Genomic DNA, 22393 nt, shown 5'->3' on the forward strand with positions numbered 1-22393 from the left:
GGTTCATAGCATAGTTTCCTCATTTGGAGAACTGTCATAGACTGTTCTTTTAATGTGTAATTTTGTATTTTGTTCAAGTTCTGAACGGTGTCGGGTCTAGGGAAAAACTACAGAGTTGTTTCTGCTCTGACTTTTATACTACCTCAACGAGGCTGGGCAAAATGAAAGATGTTCGTCTTCGGAGCTGCGGTACCACTCAGATTTTCTTTCTCCCCAGGCCTCATATCAAGTGATGGGTTTTGCAGATATCTGATGTCCGATGAAAATGCCCCAGTCTTCCTAGATCGCTTAGAACTTTACCAGGAGATGGATCACCCCCTGGCTCACTACTTCATCAGTTCTTCCCACAATACCTATCTCACCGGCCGGCAGTTTGGCGGAAAGTCTTCAGTGGAGATGTACAGACAAGTTCTCCTGGCTGGGTGCAGGTCTGGAACTCAAGATGGAGATTTGCTTTGTCTATGTGTGGCACCTTTAAACATATCATTGACCTCCCTTTATCTCTCCAATTCCCAGTGTTCTAAGATGCCCAGTGGATCTGCTAAGCAATGGCTCATACCTAGTTCTCCCCACTGTATGTAAATACCTGTGATGAAGTTCTGTTTACAAATTACTCAGTGAAAGTAAGGGTTTCTTGAATAAAACACTGTAGTTGTAAGACATTCTGATAGCAAGGAATGCCACTAAGTGGCTGACAGGTGGTAGTGAATACAGGGTGATGTGCTGGGCGTTGGGTTGATCCAACTCCTAGGCAGAGCACTTGGCTGGTGAACGAGGCCATTGCACCACTCAACAGTGGCATGCTTTGAAACATAGAACTTTGCATTCTATATTTTCAAACCAGTGTTGACCCTAGATAACTGAACCATGGATAAGGAAAGACTATTGTAATCTGCTTTTCTCTGAAATCGGAAATAGCAATCAGAACAAAAAGGACATTTACACTTCTCTTTAATAGAGTATGTTCATTTTATGTTGAGTGAGAAAAGAAGGTATCACATAAAATTGTGGAGCCATCTTCAGGGTCAAAAGGCAATCATCTACTGTGATTTTTAAAATATGACCTCAAAATTGTAAAACAAGAAAATAAATATATTTTAAGAAGCCATATTAAGTTTTCTACTAGTTCTGGGTGGTTACAAATTTAGTTTTATTTAATGCTACAAAAAAAGCTTGGGAATTTAGTTTGGTGGGTAGAGCATTTGCTTAGTCTGTGCGAGGTCCTGAGTTCAATCCTTACTACTGCCTAAAATACAAAAATCAAGATAAAAAATGTGGCTGTGTAAAGCTCAGAAGTTTAGTTTTCTAAGGAGATATTGCTGAAAGTAACTTGTATAGAAAAGAGCAAATGTTTAAGGTTAATATATTAAAAAGAAATGTAGTTGTACTATGATTTTTTGGAAAAATTTATTTTTTAAAGTTCACTGCGTTTTGTGTGCAGAAGTGCTACAGAGGAGATTACTTCCATCCTAACTTCATTAATGCGCTTTGTCTCAATATCTGTATCTGAATCGAAAGATAGCAGGAGTACTCTTGCTTGGCCCCAGGGCATGAGAGCTTCATGCCCGCTGGGCAAGGACTCTACACTGAATTATACGTCAGACTTTTAGTTGACTTACTATTTTGAGAAAGAGTCTCACCTACTTGTCCAAGCTGGCCTTAAACTCTTAGGAAACTGGATTACCATCCTGTGCCACCAGGTCCAGCTCAAGAAAATTTACTGGCAGGGTGAAAGTAACATTATTCTACCCAGTGAGTTTATAAATCAATGTCAATATCATCCAAACCCAGCCTCTATTGCAAATTGTCCATTGTTCTCTATTGCAACTTGGTCCTAAATATGATTTTATTGGGAACCAGGCTGTTTATTATATCCAGTCAGTCTCAAACTCTCGCCCACAGCCCTCTTTTGACACTAGGGTGAGCAACAACATGTAGTTTTCACTTGTGCATCCGCGAAATGCCCGTGTTCCTCATTCAGTGTTCTGACTTATGAGAAAATGTCTTTGACTTTGTATTTGGTTTTCCGGTACAGGCTCAGTGTTGTAATCTGACTGTGCTTCTAGGTGTGTGGAGCTTGACTGTTGGGATGGAAAAGGTGAAGATCAGGAACCGATAATAACTCACGGAAAGGCAATGTGTACAGACATCCTGTTTAAGGTGGGTTTAAGAACGTCACAGCCTTAGCTCTCCCAGACTGTTGTGCAAACACAGGAAGCAAGAAAACGATTTTTTTTTCATTTTCTCAAGCAACACACATTCATGTTTTGTTCTTCTCGTTTTAAAGAGACAAAATATTATTAGTCATGTAATATTCCCTTCATGCTATTTTTCTGGCTTTCAAATGATGACTGTAAGGCCCTTTAGTAGCAGCATCTATCTAGTTTTACACTCAGACAATTTTTTTGGCACAGTTGGGTGTACACATAGCCTAGTTACTTGGAATGCTGAGGCAGCGGGGATTTTGAGAAATATAGTGAGAACTATTCTCAAATCAAAATGAACAAAACCATTTTTTTAAAAAAAATCTTATCTATTTCTTTCTTGGTTTCTGTTATTTCAGAAAGACTCAAAGGTAGCATAAAAAAGAGCAAGTTTATATATAAGCCTTATAATATGAGATAACGAGGTTGGTATTGTGGATGATTGTTAGGACATCTTCTAAATTTGGAAGCCATGCTACAAATTGGGCTCTATACTTTCAAAAGATTTGGAACAAGGAATGAACCACAGTTCACAGGATCATCAGGAAGCACATCCATTTAAGTACTGTGGCCAGTGAGAAATCCACCCCGCTCCTCACCGAAAGGGATTAGTTAATAAACAAGCACCTCTTAGAACCTTGGGGTGATCTCTACGGGTCATTCTTCATGTTTTCTTCCTCATGTCCATAGTATCCCACCAAAGGTAAGAAACTCAGTGTCGGCTAACATCAGATAGCCCGCTGTGTTGTGTAGTTCAGGAGAGAGAATAACAATGTCTGGAACAATGGCTCTTAGCTCTGCCTGCTAGCGAAATCCCCAGTGTCTTGTCTTCGAAACCACAGCTGCCTCATTTCTGTACGTGGAACGTTCCCTCCATATCATATCTCTTAGCCAAAGTATTGGTGACTTTAATTAGTTTAATTAATTCAAGGTTATGCTTCCTAAGAAGAGTCTAGAGTATATTAAAGGGACAAAGTGTGAATTTTATATAGCTATCAAATGACAAGGATCGCGGGGAAGCAGTGTGGAAAAAAGTCACCTATGAGGAAAGCAGACTCCAAAGGCCAAGGCACAGTTTTCCTCCAGGAATAGTTCCTGACCACTTATACCAGATGTTTAAGTTCGTGGTCATATTTGCCTGTGAAGAAACCTTAAGAAATAATACTCAGATGACTGCTGCATTCATAAGGCTGTCTCAATAAAATACTTTCAACTGTGCTTTCCTGGACAATTAGTATAAAAATGTTTTCTGACTTGCTGAGTGACACGACTTGCCCTGTGCTTAGCTACACACCAGTAAGATCGTGAGCATTTTATAGTGTGATACTCTGATTGGAGAAGCATTGGTTCGAAGTCCTTTGTTCTAAAACAGACATGTGGGCCAGCCGTCAGACACAGCTTTTCTATTTCATATGATGCAAGGTATAAGGAGGTGTTCTGCCGCTTAGGAGTAGTCAGTGTAAAAGTGGAGCCAGAGCCCTCCCTTATTTGCCTCACATGCTACTTTACCACAGAAGGAGACCCCCTTTTCACTAGGCTTATCGGAAATACTGGATATCGCAGTTGTCACACCAGTACAGTGGACGGCCAGTTAGAAGCTTGCCGAAACCCTTGTGTTATTAGCGACACATTTCCTCAGAAATGGGAGGAACTGAAGACTGGACTTGGATGAAAATTCTCATAGAGAGTTTATGTTCTCCTAAAGGAGATTGATGAGGGCTCAGGGCATGGTTTAATGGTTGAGCACTTGCTTCACGTGCACCAAGTCCTGGATTCAAACCCGAATACTACAGAAAGGGGGTGGGATGGGCCAGAGTCCCTGGCTCTGCTCACTGTCAAGCGAGGACTTGGCAGGTCACTCAAGTAATGCCGTTTAATAGCACTGGAGAGATAAAAGACAGCATTGATTGAAAAGCAATGACCTAAACCTCTTGAGTCTCCCCAGGAGAGTTGTACAGGCAGATGTGTTTTCCAGGTCAAAACTGTTAAAGTTGACTGTCTTAAAATGCTCCGTTAGTGGTCTCTGAACAGTGTGAGTTACCTTCAATCTGTTCTCTCTCATAAACACCCTCTGTCTTTAAAGGATGTGATCCAAGCCATCAAGGAAACAGCATTTGTCACATCAGAGTATCCTGTAATCCTCTCCTTTGAAAACCACTGCAGGTATGAAAGCCGCCTCTTTCCCGTGTCCCTACTTGGTGGTGTTTCAGATCCCTGGCTTCTCACCCTGCCATTCATTTTTTCAAAAAAATAACTGAGTAATTTCCTGTTTCATGGGCTAAACAGCAAATAATCCTCCAGCCAGGACATGGTTATTCCAGCCCTGCCCACCAAGAAGTCATCTTCTTGGGGCTCAGTAATGCTTTCTCCAAACAAATGGTCAGAAAATGGAAAACCTACTTTAAAGTTCCTTTGAGATGGAAAACTGGGCGATAAGTTAGGAGGTATTTTTTCATTTTTCTCTGTCAGTTTTGAATTTTAAGTTACACCAGTTAAAGTCTGTATGGTACTTAAAAGTATAGCTGTAGTCACTGTTATGTAATCAGCCTTGAACTTTGCAAAGTGGGTGTCTTTAGTTACAGGGATGGATATCTCATTCTTGGAGAGTTAATGGACATTTGACTTTACAAATGCCACTTCTTTCTCCCCAGCAAATATCAACAGTACAAGATGTCCAAGTATTGTGAAGATCTATTTGGGGATCTCCTGTTGAAACAAGCCCTCGAATCACATCCAGTATGTATTTTTAGCAAACCATATTTCCAGCATGAATGGATTTGTTTTGAAATGTGCTTTCCAGGGGTCAAGTAGCACTGGAGAACAAATACTAAGGATTTTCATATTTATTTAGATTCTGTGCTACAAAAAGCTTTTATCGTGCTTCAGAGGGATGTCGAGAGGAGCCTAAAGTAAACATGTGACTCCGTGTAATCTGGATGCTCTTAAGGTCTCATGTTTTAAATTTCACAAAGCATCCAAGTCCAGAGGCCAGGCTTCTCTGTTTTTCCCAGTTCTGGCCTCACACTGAGTCACTTCAGACACCTGTAAAAACACCTGCGCCAGGGCCCCTGCCTCCAATGTTTGGTTTCTAACTGACCCAGCCCAAGCAGGTGTATTTTTAAAACCCTCCAGGTAAACAAATAAGAACCCAGGGTTCAGACCTCATGGGAGCCTGTTGCTGTGGGAAATCCTCCAAACTGATGTCATAAGGCCCAAAGTTCAAGTTCCCAACTCCAAAATAAATATTCAGGCAAAGTCACATGGCCATTTTTGAGCTTCATTGTATACCTGCCAGTTTCTTCATAAAGGGGCTTTTATTAAGTCTGCGGTCCATAGAAGGGCTTTATGAAGTCTGAATGCATGTGTGATTGTTCCAGAGAGTTCCTTGGATTTCTGTCAGGATACATAATGTCCCAGAGGACAAGATGCAGTGTAGCAAGATGTCACAAGAAAGAGGGCTTACTAACAACGTTAAAGTGTTTTATTGGGGTATTCAGACCTCCTGCGGACACAGGAGCATTAGAAAGCAATTCGAGGACAGGATAGTAGATGACACGATGCTATTTCTGCTATGTGAGTAATCTGGCTGGTTTAACCATGAATTTTTCCCAAAGGTAGGTGTGGCCGCTGAAAGCCCTGGGGAGGCAAGGCTACATCCTTTGCCCCCCACCTGACTCTGCAGCCTGCTGAAGCATCAGAGCAGGTGCTTCCCATGTTCCTCCCAGCACCCTCCTCTCCCCACCCTGGGCCTGACTTTTGGCTGACTGTGCCTACAGCTTTTGGCTGGATGTGACCTCTGGTCCTTAGTCAGGCTCTCCTCACATAAGGGAGACAGGCCAGAGTGTCTGAGAATGCACATCTCCACCAGTCCCCTCACTCCGGATTCCCAGGAGCTATTTCTGGACACTTCTTCTCTTCTGTCCTTTGGGCTCCCCAGCAGGACTCCCTGCGTACTGCTCAGGTGCCCACAGTGGAGCATCTAAGGAACACACCCTTCACTCCCTGCTCTTTTTCTTATTTTTGCATTCCTCTGTTGATATCTGCAAGAGCCAGCTCTCACATCAATTTACAGAATACTAGTATACTAATCCTTGTCTAGGAAGCTGATTCTGAAGAGTTCATACTGAGAGCCATCCGTAATTCATTTTATTACTGTTGTTTCCTGGACCCTCTTCCTGTTCTCTTGGGCAAGAGAAGAGGATTGCTTTTGGGGAAAGCATTATATTCTTAATGAAGGGACATATGTGTTCCCAGAGACGGGACCAGCTGGTAGCAGGTAGCATTCTGTTAAAGGTCTTCACAAGACAAGACACGGGCTTGCTTGTCCTACATAGGATCAAAGAAGCTGTGTAGAAAGATGCATAGGTAAGAGTGCCGTTGGATGGGTGGGGACTGAATAATTAGAGATAGAACAGTCCCCCTGGTCACAGAAAATAACCTAAACAAACTTAACTTCCTGTAAAGTATAAAAAAGTGAAGCCAGAGTGAAGTTCAGATTCCAGTAATTCAAACCTCTCCCGTCTTTCAGTGAACCTATTAAAATCCCAAGCCGGTCTATTAAGAAGACAGGCTTAGTCTTTGAGACGGTGCAGATGGAGGGGAGGTCTGGGGCTTTATCAAGTTCTACCCTGTCCTTTATGATGGACCTGGAATTTAGAAGACTTAACATACAGCAAGACTGCCGCCTCCCAGCACCACTCAGGTCAGACCCTGCCCTACTGGCAAGTTGGGTCCGGTCTGTATACTCCAGAAAATTAGGGGTTCCAACTTGCAGCGTTACTCAAATCAAATTTGGATTCTGTGAACTGATGTGAGAAGGGCCTGAAAGCAGAGCTGTGCAGACTGACATCTAGTGGACGCTGGCTGGTATGATTTTGGGGCTCCGCTGGGCTGGAAAAATAGTGAAGTCACTAACTGAACTTTTTCTGTATATCTCTAGCTTGAACCAGGCAGACCTTTACCATCCCCTAATGACCTCAAAAGAAAAATACTCATCAAAAATAAAAGGCTGAAACCTGAAGTGGAAAAAAGTAAGTCAAATGCACTTGTATCTTTGGGCACCTGAGCTGCCTGGATGAAGTGTGATTGAGAGCTCCCTGTAGATTTGAGAAGGGGTGGGGATAGGATGTAGATAACATTTCCTTTCCAGGGTTACGTCACTGCATTCTCATTTATCTTTAATTTCTACAACTGGTCCATGCAGAGGGAAACGTCTAATCGTATGTGTATGTGCTGAAATATAAAAGGAAAAGGAAAAACACTGTTTGTATTATTACATACCTTATCACAGTTTCATAACAATTGAATTAATTTACACTCACATTGGTGGTATCTAAAAATCCCTTCTCTGAGAATATTTATAGCATTGACTATGGTCTACCTTTGACTTGTATGTATACTAAAAGAAAAAAAGAGTGACTTTATTTATTTTGCTTTTATTTTTGACAATTTAATTGTATAGTGTACTTTATCCTTTTGTGTGTTTCTCCATTTCTAAAATGCAGAGAAAGTTGTTTCCTACTGTGTTTTATTTACCAGGATAATAATCCCAGCCATGTTACTTGTAAATACTCTTATCCTAAAGTTCTGTTGATCTCTAGCATGCGTGTAGGCTTTCTGCCCCGTCCTTGTTATTGCTCCTAAATCTTGGTCTATACCAGGTTCTCTAAATTATGAACGTTTGATTTTTGTCTTTATGTACTGGTTCCTCCCCAAAACCCGGCAATCAGAAATGGGAGGAGATTCACCCATGGTCCAGTAAACTTCCCTCCTGTGTTTGTAACATGCTGGCTTCACAATCCTTACAAAGACCAAGCAATAGGAATGTAAGATAGGAGCATAGCGAGTAGGTGCCCATGTAATATACTGCTTTTCCTGTCCTCCATGTTGACCTTAAACCCCCCATTTCATGTAAGGAGTCTGGCATCTTTCACCATCTGCTTGTCTGATCTGACTAACAGAGCAGCTTGAAGCTCTGAAGAGCATGATGGAAGCCGGAGAATCAGCCGCCCCAGCGAACATCTTAGAAGATGACAATGAAGAGGAGATAGAAAGTGGTGAGTTGTGGGGCTGGGGAAATGGCTTCATGGGTACAAGCTTGTCATGCAAGCATGAGGACCTGAGCCTGAACATCCAGAATCCACGTGGAAGCCACATGCTTACCATGACCATCTGCAGTTCCCCTGGAGACGGGAAATACAGACAGGAGACTTTCTGCAACTTTGTGGGCCAGCTAGTTTGACAAAAGCAGTGGAAAACACACAAGAGGGCCTGTCTCAAAACAAGGTGGAAGGTGAGGACTGACAGCCAAGGTTGTCTTCTGACCTCCACAGGCATCATGTGGGCACACACCCACCTCTTTCACATAGTCTCACTAGTACACATGAACATCCTCCACACTGACATCACTCACACACATGCACACAAATGCACATTCATAAATAGAGCAAGGAGTCATCATTTCAAGCTACATGTTACAAAAATGTTTATATTAGAAACAAGAAAAATATTAATCTCTCTTAACAGACCCCTTTAAATAGGGATGACATTATCTTGCTTTAATATTCAGGAGTACTTTTTGATTAGCTTTAATCTTTTGGGGGGGTTGGTATTTTCTTCAGATACTATTATTTCCAGTTTATCTAGACTGTAGATATTAGTGGCTTAGTCATCTCCCTTCCCACTGTGCACTGAGCACTTCAGAAAACATTCACAGAGACTCAGTATTGAGTCACTTGTATATTAGGCAAGGGTTGAATGGAGCCTTTGCAAGGTCCACTCTGTAATTTTTATCTATAAAGAAAAACATGAACTTCAGTCTTGTTAGTGAGACAAGGAATATAGGGTAAGAGAACCCTAATGACATGATTGATTGATGTGCACACAGTGTACTTGACGGTCAAAGCATACATTACAGGTTTTATTAATTAGTTAATGACCTATACTAGGTATAGCTCAGTGATACAGCACAGGTCTACCATGCAAGAGGCCTTCCCACCAGACTTCCTGGCAGCCTTGCTTAAAATACTTGAATATTTGCCATCACCTGTTTTACTTGTCTATATAGCCAGCCATGATGTTTTGTTTAAAATCGGTGCTGGAGTTGTAGCTCAGGAGTCGCATATTCACCTCGTATGAGCAAACCCTTGGGTTTAGTTCCTTGCACTGAAAAATAATATAATTAGTAATAACAGCAATCAATGGGCCTTTTGAACATTTGGGAATGTTTTCAGATAATGATCCATTGATCATATATCCTAGCAATTATCTGCCCAAATGACTTAAACTTGCATTGGTTTAACAGAAACACCGATGTATAGCCTGACCTGTGAGAAAGTACTTGTAGAAACTTTGTCACTCATACAGCTGAACAATGTCTGATTTTAGGAGATTAGACACACAGACTGAACCTAAAAGCTGTCAGAATAACCTAATTTTACTCAATATCCCTTATTAAAGACCCTGACTGTGGGGGAGGTTCCACTAATGAAGCAGGTGAACCTGCATGGGTTTAACTCCAACCCCAGAGGAAAAAAAAACATAACATTTGACTTTCTTATGTTTGTCTGTGCCTAGTGGGATTGAAGAGGCCAAAGATCTCTAGTATCATTCAGCTAGTTCCTATCATGGTTGTATCTTACATTGCACCATCCAAATTTGGAGGCTCAAGCCTGTGGCTTATAGTTACCTCCCATGATTTTGTGAGCCACAGGGGTTCATTTGGCTGTTTTTCCTTGGGGTTTTCATACAGTTGCCTGCAGGTGAACATCTGGAGCTGGCATTATTTTAAGATTTATAGACAAGTTAGACAAGGTTGCTCAGGGGTTTAGCTATCTGTGGAGCTTAGCTCGATCTCTTGAGCAGAGTCTCCCCTTGTGGCCTCTATAGTAGTTTCAGTATCTCACAACACATTGACTAAGTTATAGAATCCAAGAACCTCGGCCCTAGATGCAGGAAGTAGGAGCCGTTATATTATTTAAGAGTTATGCATGGAGCTGGTGTATCACTTTGTCTCTACCTCATTTGTCAAAGCAATCTTAGGGCTGCCCATGCTCAGGAGAGCAGGTAAGTGACAGATAGCAATGCAGCTGTCTTTCAATATACAGTGTGGAATAGTTGTATTTTTAAAAATTTTTATAATTAATGCAAAATGATATTTAAATAAAGTATTGATATATTTATATACATTATTACATATATATGTCAACAGTAGTCTTAAAATTTAGAAAAGGAATATTAAGAAAAACTAGTTCTTTGCTGCATCTTAAGTTTCGAAGAAGATAACTAAAAGCTTGTACGGCAATTACTGATCTATAATCCAATAAGACAAAGTGCCGAAATGATAGAATAAATTAGCAAGAAAAACATTAATAATAACTATACGATTGTATACCAGCTATGGTACAGACAGCTTGTGTTACTTCCTTGTTATCATATAGCCCGGTAAAATAAGTGCGCTCATTCTTTAGTGCACCTGTAGATGAAGCAGAGGCTCCATAGTGGTGGCAGGATGATGCTGTAGGTCATGGGAGCCTTCTCTCGTGTTTGCCTGGGCTTATAGGCCAGGGTCTGACTGTTTGGGACTTCATAGTTTTTGCTTGTTTTCCTGTCTATTAAGCAGCGTTGGGAATAGATCGACTTCATAGTTTTTTTTCCCTGTCTGTTATGCAGCTGATCAAGAAGAAGAAGCCCACCCTGAGTACAAATTTGGAAGTGAACTGTCTGCTGATGACTTCAGTCACAAGGAAGCAGTTGCCAACAGCGTCAAGAAGGTCAGAGGCTTTGCGTCCCTATTCTTCCTGATTTTTAAGGGTGACAGTTTTTTTGTGGAATTTGGGGGCTGTAACAGCCACGGCAGAATCAAATATCGTTCCTTCCCTCTAATTATATAGGACAAAACTCTCTGCTGTGTGAGCAGGATTGGACTCTACTGCCCATTCCCCATTTTGGTCAGGCATTTATAAATACCACCATTTACTGAGTATACTTGGTGGGTAGGGAAACTGTATCTCAGACCCAAAGATTAGCCTGCTTGAACCATTAGGAGAATAAATCCCGAGCATTCCAAATCAGGCCTCGGTACCGAGCTGGTCCAGCTGGTGAGAAAACCATCCTGACGGAAGTATAGAAAGTTCCCACCCATTAAGGTAGGGAAGGATGTTATTAGGTAGGTGCCCAGCGTAGGGCACTCTGTCATAAACAGATCAGAACACACTTTCATTTTGCCTTTTTGTAGCTTCTGTAGGTCTCTCATTGTTTAGGAGAAGGGGTGGGAAATAGAGAGTGAAGAGTCAAGTAATTGTATGATTCAGTGTGTGGCTAGTACTATCATTAAACTAGACCCAAGTACGAAAGTGGAGAATAATGAGAGAATGAAGGGACAGGAAGAAGGAGCCCAGATCCCAGGAGGGAAAGATAAGTTCAGTCCACAGAGAAATGGAGAGTGGAATCTCAGGCAGGAGGACGGCAGTAAGAGCAAAGACGATGTGAGTGAGGTAGAGTGAAGGATGGGGAGAAAGAAGCAGAGACGCGCTAGCAGGGAATTAAATGCTCTGGCAGTTTGCAAGTTTCTATGAGAAATTCAAAACTTAGGTGAAACATAATTTGTTTCACACAAAACTTTAAAAGGGGGAGGGAGTGTGATCTAATAGAAGACTTTGATAGTCCCTTGGTGGACTCTCCTTTAAAAGGAAGCAGGGGAAGAAGTGTGGAAAATATTGAGAATGGGCTTTTAATTGGTCAGAGACAGCCCCTAGTGAATGAACCAGAAAGGGAGAGGAGAGAATGTTCCAAGGCATATCAAGAACATAAGCAATGGTAAAGGTGAAGGAATGAGAAGCAAGATGACCTCCTGGAGTCCTTGTTAGAGTAACAGGGTAGTGGTACCACTTACTGGAGTGGGAATGCTGTGAGACAGGACTCCCCAGTTTCAAATGGGACAGACAACTGGAGATGTCTGTAAGCTATTGCAGTGGAAGTACCAAGAGAAGAACTGATTCCCTGGCCTCATGTCCTGTTTAACCTTGGGTAAGTTATTTAACCTCTCTCTGCCTTAGCTTCCTTATCTGAAAAATGCGGGTGTTAACGCCTGTTTCATCAGGTACTCTCCAAAGACTAAATGAACTTGCAGTGGTGCCTCGTGCGTGCGTGGTAGCCTTATCCACGTGGTATAGTTCTGCCATGCTGCATTTCTTTCGTTCTCATTCACATTCTCATCATCACTCATGCAACCAGCACCTGCATCTAGAAGAGAGGTTGAGCAAGAGATGGAAGTTTTAGAGATCATGTTTGAAGTCCTGGAAATAGCAGAGATGAGTCATGAGAGATGAAAAAGAAGGCCCAAGTGGAGTCCTAATCAAACGTATGCTCACAGGAGAGGAAGCAGGAAGGAAAAACAGGGTTTGCCAACAGCCAACCAAAGGGAAGAGGACATTTCTGGGCTTTGAATGCTATTGAGTGATTGGCTGCGAAGACTTCTAGATTGGTAGCATGAAGGTCTTTGGGAAGTCATAGAGAAGTTTCAGTAGCATGCTTGGAGTAAAGGGAACAGTGGAGCAGACAGGCAGGAAGCAGTAGGCATTGTCTCTGCCTTTGAGAGCTTTACCTTGAAAGGAACAAGTGATGGGCTGGTGCCTGAAAGAAATGGGAGGTAGGGAAGGGATGCTCTTTTAGAATCTGGATGATGTTTAGTGCTGTGGAAAGGGAGTCACTGGTATTGCAAGAGAGAGAGAGGAGTACCAGCTGCCTGGGAACTCCTTAAGAAGATGAGCATAGATGAGATCATAGCGATGTGGGGGTATGGTCCTTGGTAGAGTAGGGATGTTTGCTTTGTGAAAACAGTGAGCAAAGATGTAGATAGGAGGGTTTGATGGTAGCAAGATAGATTTATTTATTTTTGTCTGATAGAAAAGTCAAAGAAATAGTATCCATTTCTGATCATAGGGAGTTGTATTTTGAGAATACAGATGGCCACTAAGACCCAAGAATGTTTCCTCATCCGTCCTGTCTTAGCCTAGGCTAGTATAACAATAGTATCTGACTAGTTGGTTCAGATACCTAAAATTTATTTCTTGGTACTTTCTGGGTTGGATGCCAAGGTCATGGTGCCAACCAATATGTTCTTGAAGGCTCTATTGGCCGGCATATCTTCCCACTGTGGAAAGAAAATGGGAAAGTAAGTAAGGTTTTTCTTAGCATCACTCATGGGAACACTAACCCTACTGTGAAGACTTCACCCTGTGATCTAATTACCTCCCATAGGCCCCGTCTGCAAATTATGATGTGTCTTGACTTACAATATGATTATGATAAATTCATCCTAAAAGGTGAAAACATAAATTAAAATGCACCTGTTACCCTTAACTGGTTGAACAGTATAGCTCAGCAACATAGTTTACTGTAGCGTTCTGGCCATTTACCCTTGGGATTATGTGGCTGACAAGGAGCCACTGTCCTACATCACAAGAGGACAGCAAATGGTATATCCTTAGCCAAGAAATGATCAAACTGAAAATAGTTTCCACTGGATGATTATCACTTCACACCCTCATAAAACAAACAAAAAACCATAAATCAAGCCATCATTTAAGTTGGGGATCATCAAAAATCTGTCACACGAATTAGGGTTTCACCACATATGGTTTTGGTGGGGCTACAAACATTGAGTTCATGGCAAGGTCACAAACATGAATGCTGGCTTACTGAAAATGCCCATTTGCGCTTCCCTTTACATGTAAGGGAAGGTGGCCACATTGGTAATCCATTTTCAGTCTTCATGCCATAATGCTCAGTGAAAATGTTATGATGAAGTGTCTAAGTGAAGACTGTCAACAGAGCAGGGAAGTGTCCACATTAGAACTTCCAAAGTATAGGACAGCAATCTTAGCATATCTGCGGTATTTGATTTTGATGATGATGGCTTTATGGCATTAATAATTTACCATATAAACAAATAAATAGAATAACAAGTTTACATATGCTTACTTACATAAGTATGGGCTAATGAGTTTGGAAATTTGCCCGTTAGAGAGGTAAACAAATCATTTTCTTTCTCTAATTTAGACCTCAGATGACCTTGAACATGAAAACAACAAAAAGGTAACCGAATACTTCTCAAGCATTTGTTCATTAGGAAACACCCACATGTGGCCTTCTCATACTTAGCATCTTTTACTAGGTGTTGCTAATCTTCCTAGCCCATGCAATGTCAGGGGTCATGTTTACAGGTATAATAGTGACATGTCTGAGTCATCTAGTTATATGAGTTCAAAGGAAAAAAATAATAGCAATTAAACCGTTAAATCTGATTTAAAACGTAACTAAGGTAGGTAAGCCAATTTCCCTAAAAGTAGGTATTTAATACTATAAGGTATTTCCTTGTGTGTAATGAGATTTCAGTCAAAGAAGAAAGTTACATAATTATTAGCATATTAAACATGAAAATAGAAACGGCCTGTAGTGCAGCAGAGCCATACCATAGCATAGAAGAAAAGTAATATCGGTTCTGATGCTGCCGACATTCTGAAAGGCTAGCTTCACACTGTATATCTTACAGGGTCTTCATTCAGTGGTAACAGACACTGGCCTTATTGTGAAAATAAAGTATATTGCGTTTTAATTTTCTTTTATCCTCCTCAAGGTTCGCCGTGTTCAAATTTATGCATGTGTTTTATTATATAATGTGGAGACTGATGGCAATCACAGAGACAAAATTGCCTTGTTCCTGGCTTCTCAGTCATAATTCAGAGCACAGGAAATCCTGCCTTGCTGTGTGTGGGGCCCTGTTGCATTTGGAGTGACATGTCTTCTTCCTATTCCCTAACTCTTCAGCATTCAGGAACACCTTTCTGTGTTTCTGAGGACCCTCTGTCCCTAGACTGGCTTTTCATTAGATGATACATCCAGCCATACACAGACGGACACATTTGATGCTTGCCGTGTGTTAACTGAATGATTTTCATCTGCAAAGCTTTAGTCTTGTCCCGTGACTAGTGGGGATCCTCATGATACACAGTGATAAGTTCCATAACCCTTCAGGTTCAAAAGGAAGAGAAGGGTTCAGTCCAAATACAATAGGACCCCACAGGCAACAAATCAGGAATCCATCATGGTTCCAGCATATAGTACTGGGGTTATAAGCACGAAATACTAGGGACTGGAGTTGGGGGCCTATATGGAAAAAGATGGAAACAAAAGCAAGTTGTATGTTTACATGACCTATCACAGGCTTTTACAGGTGAACGCAGGTAAAAGACTCAAAGATTAAGTCATTAGCGAAGATAAAAACATAATCTTACTGACCATTGCTTACTCATTCTGTACATAAGCTATTTCTCTTCCTAGGTTGAGTCTCCTCAAGGAAAATAACTCCAGAGTTCTCAACAACAACAATAACAACAAGGAAAAACCTGACCACTGTGGGACGTTATTTTCTTGTTGTTGATTGTGTTCATTTTGCTTTGCACTCTTAAGAAATAAAATAGTTGAATTTGTTTTTCTCTGTACAAAGCAATACATCCTATATAGCAAGTTATCAAGTTCTTTTATTAATAAACACTTCAATAAAAACACCTAAACCATGTATATGTGTACTGAAGTTCCTAGAAGAGTTCTGCTGTAAAAGGTGATCTCCAGCACCCCGCTGTCAATGCCTGAAAACTGGTTATGGCATGACAAACATTTGGGCCTCCCATGGCACTCTCTTCCCGTGGGACCCAAGTGTTTGTGGCTGCATAGCCTGTGGGTGATGTGATGTACACCAAATGCTGGATAGCCACTCATTTTGAGCTTTGTGCATCAGTTTGAATGGTGATATGCCTACCATTGTCAGTGTTGCCGTGAGACCCCAGTATAGTCTCTTGAATATTTTGAAGCCCTTTGAAAAATCTAACAGATAAGATGGTTGTCTTCCGGCTACCTCCTTCTGCATTAAGTAGACCTATGCATTTTAATCTTTAAGAGAGCAGCAAGGTCTTTTACATCTGAATCTGCGTATATGCAAATGCTCTCTGATGCCTAAGGCAAAATCTATGAGTCCACCTTGAAGCCATCAACTTAAACTGGCGTGTTTTTGTGTTCACAGGGCCTGGTCACTGTAGAAGATGAGCAGGCATGGATGGCATCTTATAAATACGTAGGTGCTACCACGAATATCCATCCATACTTGTCCACAATGATCAACTACGCGCAGCCTGTGAAGTTTCAAGGTTTCCATGTGGCTGAAGGTAACACTGCAGGTTAAATGCAATAGCTTTCTGCCTGCTTCTCTGTTAATACTGACTGGCTCTCGCCTGACTCACTGCCCTTTTCCTTGATTCATTGTGCTGTCGTTCTCTGCATCAGCCACAAGGTGGCTGTGGAAGACCATGACTTGTGAGCTTGTAGCTTTCCATATGCTTTCATGGGCTTCTTTATCTACTGTTATGGCAAATTATATTAGTAATACTTAAGAAGCCCGGTATCCGTCTTGATTCCTGTGTGTGTATATTGTGTAATCTCTGACTGCAGGAAAGCAAAGTTAGCCAGTGGGTACAATGTAGCCTTGAGATAGGGGGAATAAGATTTGATATTCTGCGGCACATAACATCTATTCCAAGATGACTATCATTATCTTCCTCCATTATTCTCAACAACTACATATCTCAGCAGTGACTGAGGTACATATCATTTGTTTAATTATTATACATTTAATTCACCATTTGCACAGAGTGCTAATGAAACTCAGAGCAACTGGCACAGATGTGTAGACTAGGCCACAAACAATTCCTGATTTGGGGTGTAAGGCTCAGGGTGTGATTGTATCGGCTGCTTGCTTTTTTTAGGGGTTCGGTGACTGAGTTTCTGAGTATATCTTTGTTTTTCTTTTACAGAGCGCAATATTCACTATAACATGTCTTCTTTTAACGAGTCAGTTGGCCTTGGCTACTTGAAGACACACGCGATTGAATTTGTAAAGTATCCTAATGTACTAAATGGGATGGATGGTACTCCTTAGGAGCAGCAGGGGGCTTTACAAGAGATTAGCAGCTATTTGTAATTTTTAATATTTAGGGTTTTTGTATAATTTTTATTGTCACGCTGATAAAATTATGTGTGTGAAAGAAGACCCTGGCAGCTGTGGCGACCTCCCTGGATGTGAATAATTTCTAGACTCCACACTGCGACTGTGATCTTCCTCTGAGCACCATTGATTATGGGAATTGTCTTGTGTTATCTACCTGTGTGTCATTGTTGTCCCACACCTCCACTGTGTTAGTTCTTTGTTATGTTTGTCTAGGCTGCTTCTGGATTTCCTTAATAAGTTACCCAGTTACAATAAGCGACAAATGAGCCGCATTTACCCCAAGGGAGGCCGAGTTGATTCCAGTAATTACATGCCTCAGATTTTCTGGAACGCTGGTTGCCAGATGGTTTCACTGAACTATCAAACCCCAGGTAGGAGCTAATGTCCAGTGACCCCAAATTCCACAAGAACACTGGGACGGGGCAGCCTTGCAGCTGCCTCCATTTGCTTGAGGCAGTTTTTCCTTTTTTTATTTTTTAGAAGCTCTCATGTAGCAAAACATTGTTTTCTTGGCTTTATATTATGGTAAAACATTAAAACCCCATTGAAGCCATAATAGAAGATAATATTTCAATTTAATCTCTTTCATCAATGCCATGACTAAGCTGCCAAATGGTAGTTCCAATTCTAAAATATTTCTAATTATTCTTCCTTCTGGGTCAAGGTTGTGTCTTTGTTTCTAGATGGAATTCGGTGAGAAGAGTCTGTGTGTCTTTGTGTGGTAACTGAGATTTTTCTTCCCCCTTGGGAAAGTGCTCTGGCCACTGTTGCCATTCAGCAAACATTGATGGTGGTAGCATTTCACCATGACACCACAGACTTACACCATAAGCTCTGGAAGATGCAGCACGAAGAGCTAGATGTTGTCCCAGGTGCTGAGCTGTAATTTGGTCCTCCAAAGTATATTTGTGGACAGCTCTCCAATACACAGTGATTCTTTTTCTTTTTTCCCTAAAAGGAGTAACTTTTGATAAAGGTACAGATTTCTGAAGTTTGCTTAGGAGCCTCTGGTCATAATCCTGTGACTACAGACAGTGAAATAAAAATAGACACAAAAATAGACAAAGGGCACAAACCATGTTTACTTTATATGATACATTCTTCGGCATAGATTTTAAAATTGGTTGAAATAAAGATAAAAGTAAAACACATAGTCCCTGGCTTTAAGAGGACACCTCCCAATACTTGCCAGCACTGGAGCCATTTCCTTCCTTTTCTCAGGCATCTCCTCTGAGGACCCCTGTGCAACTTCCTCTCCTTGATCCGGGCTCACCTGCCTCTCTTTGGCATGAACATGAGCTGGCTGTGTTTCTTACCTCCGGGAGAACCTCCCTGGTGGCCAGAGTTCTTTAGAAATACATCCCTGCTTAGAATCCCAACAGTCCTCCCTAGAAGAGTCTGGATGCAGGTCCTGATAGAATCTCTCATATTATTGTTGTTGTTATTATTATTATTATCATCATCAGGACTGAAACAAAATGATGCCACTGCTTTTCCTTACCAGTGACTCAAGCTGTGGTCTAAGAAGCCCATGAACTCACAATGAGGGACAGCATGCTCCTAAAGCAGTTCATGTTTTGAGCAACCGTGTATTTTATTCTGAGAAGAACGTTTGTGTTTAATTATGAGAAAAAAAAAGCAAAAGTTTCTCTGTGTACAAGAGAAAAATTTTAATTCAGGCCCTCCCAGGGTACCCTTATGAGAAGAATTTTAGGTCTCATACAGATAAGCTGTCAAATTTTATGGGATGCTTAGCCAGATGATTTTATGTTCCTTTTAATCATGTTTTATGTTCTTGATAGCCCTCTGGTGGCTCTAGCATCCTTGCCCCCTGTGCCACTGAGTTGCTGCCCATTCCCTAACTGCAGCATACATCTCTACTCACAGCATCAACTAAACATCATCTAACTCCTGTACCCAATCCACTCTGCAGAGCAGTTCTAGGGTGACCTTTAGGAAAACATACTCAGTGTGTAATTTAAATCAAATATGAGGTCATTTCAACTTGGAAGAGAGTCATGGGCCCTAAACTAAGCCAGTAGCAGTCTTCTGAGCCTGGAAGTAATATGGCTTCCATTGTTCCCAGTTACCCTGTCAGGACTTCTTTATCCAGAGAGATGAGATCCTAAATTATGTTTGTCTTTTGACAGATTTAGCGATGCAACTGAATCAGGGAAAATTTGAGTATAATGGATCCTGTGGGTGAGTAATATTATTTAAACTGTTACCAGCTACTTTCAGGACACCCTGCTTCAGCTTTAATGAAACTATGTCATTTTAAACTAGGAACAGCTGAATATATGCTGGTTCTGAAGCGGAAATAGAAATAAGTGAAGTCTCTAGGTAGATTATATTTACAAATATACAACTTTGATCTGTCTCATGTTGTTAAGCTGGTTTTCTTTTAACCACAAACTATGCAGTCCCTCATATATACTCAAGAGTTGGATCGTTTCATTCTAAATTCAATAGCGGATATTTTTGTGTCTGAAATAGGCAGTGGGGCATGCTCATCCGGGCATTAACCAGAGATGTGGGCATCAAATATGTATAGCTTTCTTGCCGTGGAATATGAAGCAAATTTCATTTCAAATGAAGCTGTGGGTGTAAAGTTGAATTTAATTCTTCCGGAAATAAATGTTCATCCTCTCTGGATTCTCTTGCAGGCTTATAAATAGCGGTTATATAATGATGTGAATGTTGTTCTATTTTACCTAAATAACACTTAAAAATCTGTGAATCCAGTAGCAGAATAGGAAATGTTAATTCTTCTGAAGTTAAATGAAAGTGCAGAACTCAGATTTTGCAACGATTAAAAGATCAGCCAAGATCAGAGCCCAGTGGCCCTTAGATGGATGCGCAGGAATCCCGTGCTGTCCAGTGGTGATGCTGTCTAGGAGTTCTTTGTGGTGACTTGAGTAGTGGGATACTTTAATCTCAACCATGGAAAACAAGGCGAGATAGCAGGCTTTCCACAGTTGTGCATTAGAAACAACTCCCCCATCTGCACACTCCGTTCCTGTGCCCGTGTGACAGATAATGTCTTGCCAGAGTGCCCATCCACCACCAACAGCTTACCTATCCTGAGGAATCTGTGCAGGAGTCTTGTTCAGCATGCATTCTATAAGGAAAAGAGACTAACATTTAGCCAAATGGAAAAGGACCCAGGAACCAACCAAACCTTTGGTCAAAGGAGACAGCTCTGTCAGTACACTCTCTGTTGATCAAGCAAAGAAACAGTCTTCTCGTCTTTGACACAGCACATGTGGCCTGTGTTGGCTGCCTAGTGTTTGCTCTTCAGGAGTCCCCAAAGGTCACGGCCATTGTCTTTAATCCATAGTATCTGCCTGAAAGTCTAGCTCCTGAGTTATGGAAGAGAGAAAGGACGTGTCTGGTATTTAAGCCATTGCACAAGCCACCAGTAGAATAAACACCTGTGCCTCTGTCCTGCCAGGTACCTTCTCAAGCCAGATTTCATGAGGCGGCCTGACCGGACGTTTGATCCCTTCTCTGAAACCCCTGTGGATGGGGTTATTGCAGCCACATGCTCAGTACAGGTATGCCCCTGCTCATCACAGATTCTGCAAACACACATCCATGTACAAACGCACCCAGAAGAAAAGGAGAGTCAAAATGTTTAGCATCACGTTGTAAGAATTGTACGTAGTTCTCAATGTGGACTTAATTTCTGCTGTATTCTGAGTTTTCACTACTAAATTTATGAGCAACTTTAAGTGAAATCCACCATCCAGAAAGTATCTCTCACCTGATTGCATTCATATAGAATTCTTTAAAAAAAATAAGTAAGCTATGATGACAGGAAGCAAATCAATACTTGTTTCTGGACACTGATGAAAGGGGCAGATTATCATAAAGCACAAAAAAGCTAGGCATGGAAGTGCTATAAATGCTTGTTTCCCTCACTGTGGTTTTAAAGACGTGTGTCCATATCTGAAAAATTGATCTTACTATATAATTAAATTTATATAGTTTAGCATGTATTGATTATACTTCAAAAAGCTGTTTCAAAATTAGATAAAATGATAAATAAATAAATGAAGGGCATACTTGTTTGGAAAGTAAATGTAAATAAAGTTACTCCCAGCTTTAAGGTAGATAAAATTTAATACTGATCTCTATAATTGAACAACTCTCACTGCTAGCCACCATTGATATCACTAAGGACTAGCAGGCCGAGTCTAGCACTGATTTTCTTCTGCTGTATTTCTTTTCAAGACTTCTAGAAGAGTTCAGGAGTTAGTTTCTAGCCTTATAGGAGCCCAGAACCAGAAGGGATCTTGGGGCATATCCACAGCCTTTGCTTCTTTGCACAGATCTGGAGACTTGGGTGGTCAAACCATGCTGAGGGCACGACCTCGTCATAGGATATTGTGCATGTTCATTTCCTGCTCTTTTTCAGGACATATTTAGAGGATATTACCTAAGAACTTTTACTTTCAAAGAATAGTTTCTCCAAAATACTTTGTTTTCATACAGAAAATTCCCGAGAAAAGATCAAATATTCATATTAATCGAAATTCCCCAAACAAAAATTTTCAACTCTTCCTTACAGTTTGTCACCAGTACTCACACAGAGGCCACTGCTCACCCACCCTGTGTCTGTGTTACTGCAGGTTATATCAGGGCAATTCCTATCAGATAAGAAGATCGGCACATACGTGGAAGTAGACATGTATGGATTGCCTACCGACACCATACGGAAGGAATTCCGGACTCGCATGGTTATGAACAATGGACTCAACCCAGTTTACAATGAAGAATCGTTCGTATTTCGGAAGGTAGGGCATTAGCTGTGTGTCACTGTTCCTCAGAAACCAGAGAGGCCGATTTTCCGCATGGAACCCACAAGATAGAGGAATGCCATTCGCCACCCCGAGGACACTTCTGTCCCTGTCTTACGATTGTGCTTAACAAATTGGCTCTTTTAGCTCTGCCTCCTTTTTGGCCACCTTCAGTCACGGAGAATATACCTCAAGGTCATGGTGGCTAGCATCACACACTGAAGGGTTGGTAGTGCAAAGGTTGGACAGAAAGCTACAACAACACTAAGGTCAGTTTTGTGACGTGGGTGGGTGCTGTGTTCAGTAATGAAACACCACTGATCAGT

General features: G+C 41.3%; 1 protein-coding gene across 10 annotated transcripts in view; it reads left to right on the forward strand.

Annotated features, from left to right (window-relative positions):
* Plcb4 (phospholipase C beta 4) overlaps nucleotides 1–22393 on the forward strand; it is a 358529-nt gene that overhangs the window by 294965 nt on the left and 41171 nt on the right. For 6 of the 10 annotated variants that reach the window (XM_075962287.1, XM_075962286.1, XM_075962291.1 and 3 more), the window contains 13 exons: nucleotides 218–428; nucleotides 2067–2160; nucleotides 4288–4367; nucleotides 4856–4940; nucleotides 7144–7234; nucleotides 8165–8260; nucleotides 10875–10975; nucleotides 16285–16426; nucleotides 17072–17156; nucleotides 17512–17636; nucleotides 19416–19467; nucleotides 20720–20822; nucleotides 21900–22064. In XM_075962287.1, the coding sequence (XP_075818402.1) occupies nucleotides 218–428; nucleotides 2067–2160; nucleotides 4288–4367; nucleotides 4856–4940; nucleotides 7144–7234; nucleotides 8165–8260; nucleotides 10875–10975; nucleotides 16285–16426; nucleotides 17072–17156; nucleotides 17512–17636; nucleotides 19416–19467; nucleotides 20720–20822; nucleotides 21900–22064 (1430 nt within the window). Of the gene's footprint in view, nucleotides 1–217; nucleotides 429–2066; nucleotides 2161–4287; nucleotides 4368–4855; nucleotides 4941–7143; nucleotides 7235–8164; nucleotides 8261–10874; nucleotides 10976–14264; nucleotides 14301–16284; nucleotides 16427–17071; nucleotides 17157–17511; nucleotides 17637–19415; nucleotides 19468–20719; nucleotides 20823–21899; nucleotides 22065–22393 lie in introns of all 10 variants that reach the window. The other 4 variants (XM_075962284.1, XM_075962283.1, XM_075962290.1 and 1 more) reach the window with 1 other exon arrangement.

Source organism: Microtus pennsylvanicus, chromosome 2, assembly GCF_037038515.1.
Source record: "Microtus pennsylvanicus isolate mMicPen1 chromosome 2, mMicPen1.hap1, whole genome shotgun sequence".
NCBI lineage: Eukaryota > Metazoa > Chordata > Mammalia > Rodentia > Cricetidae > Microtus > Microtus pennsylvanicus.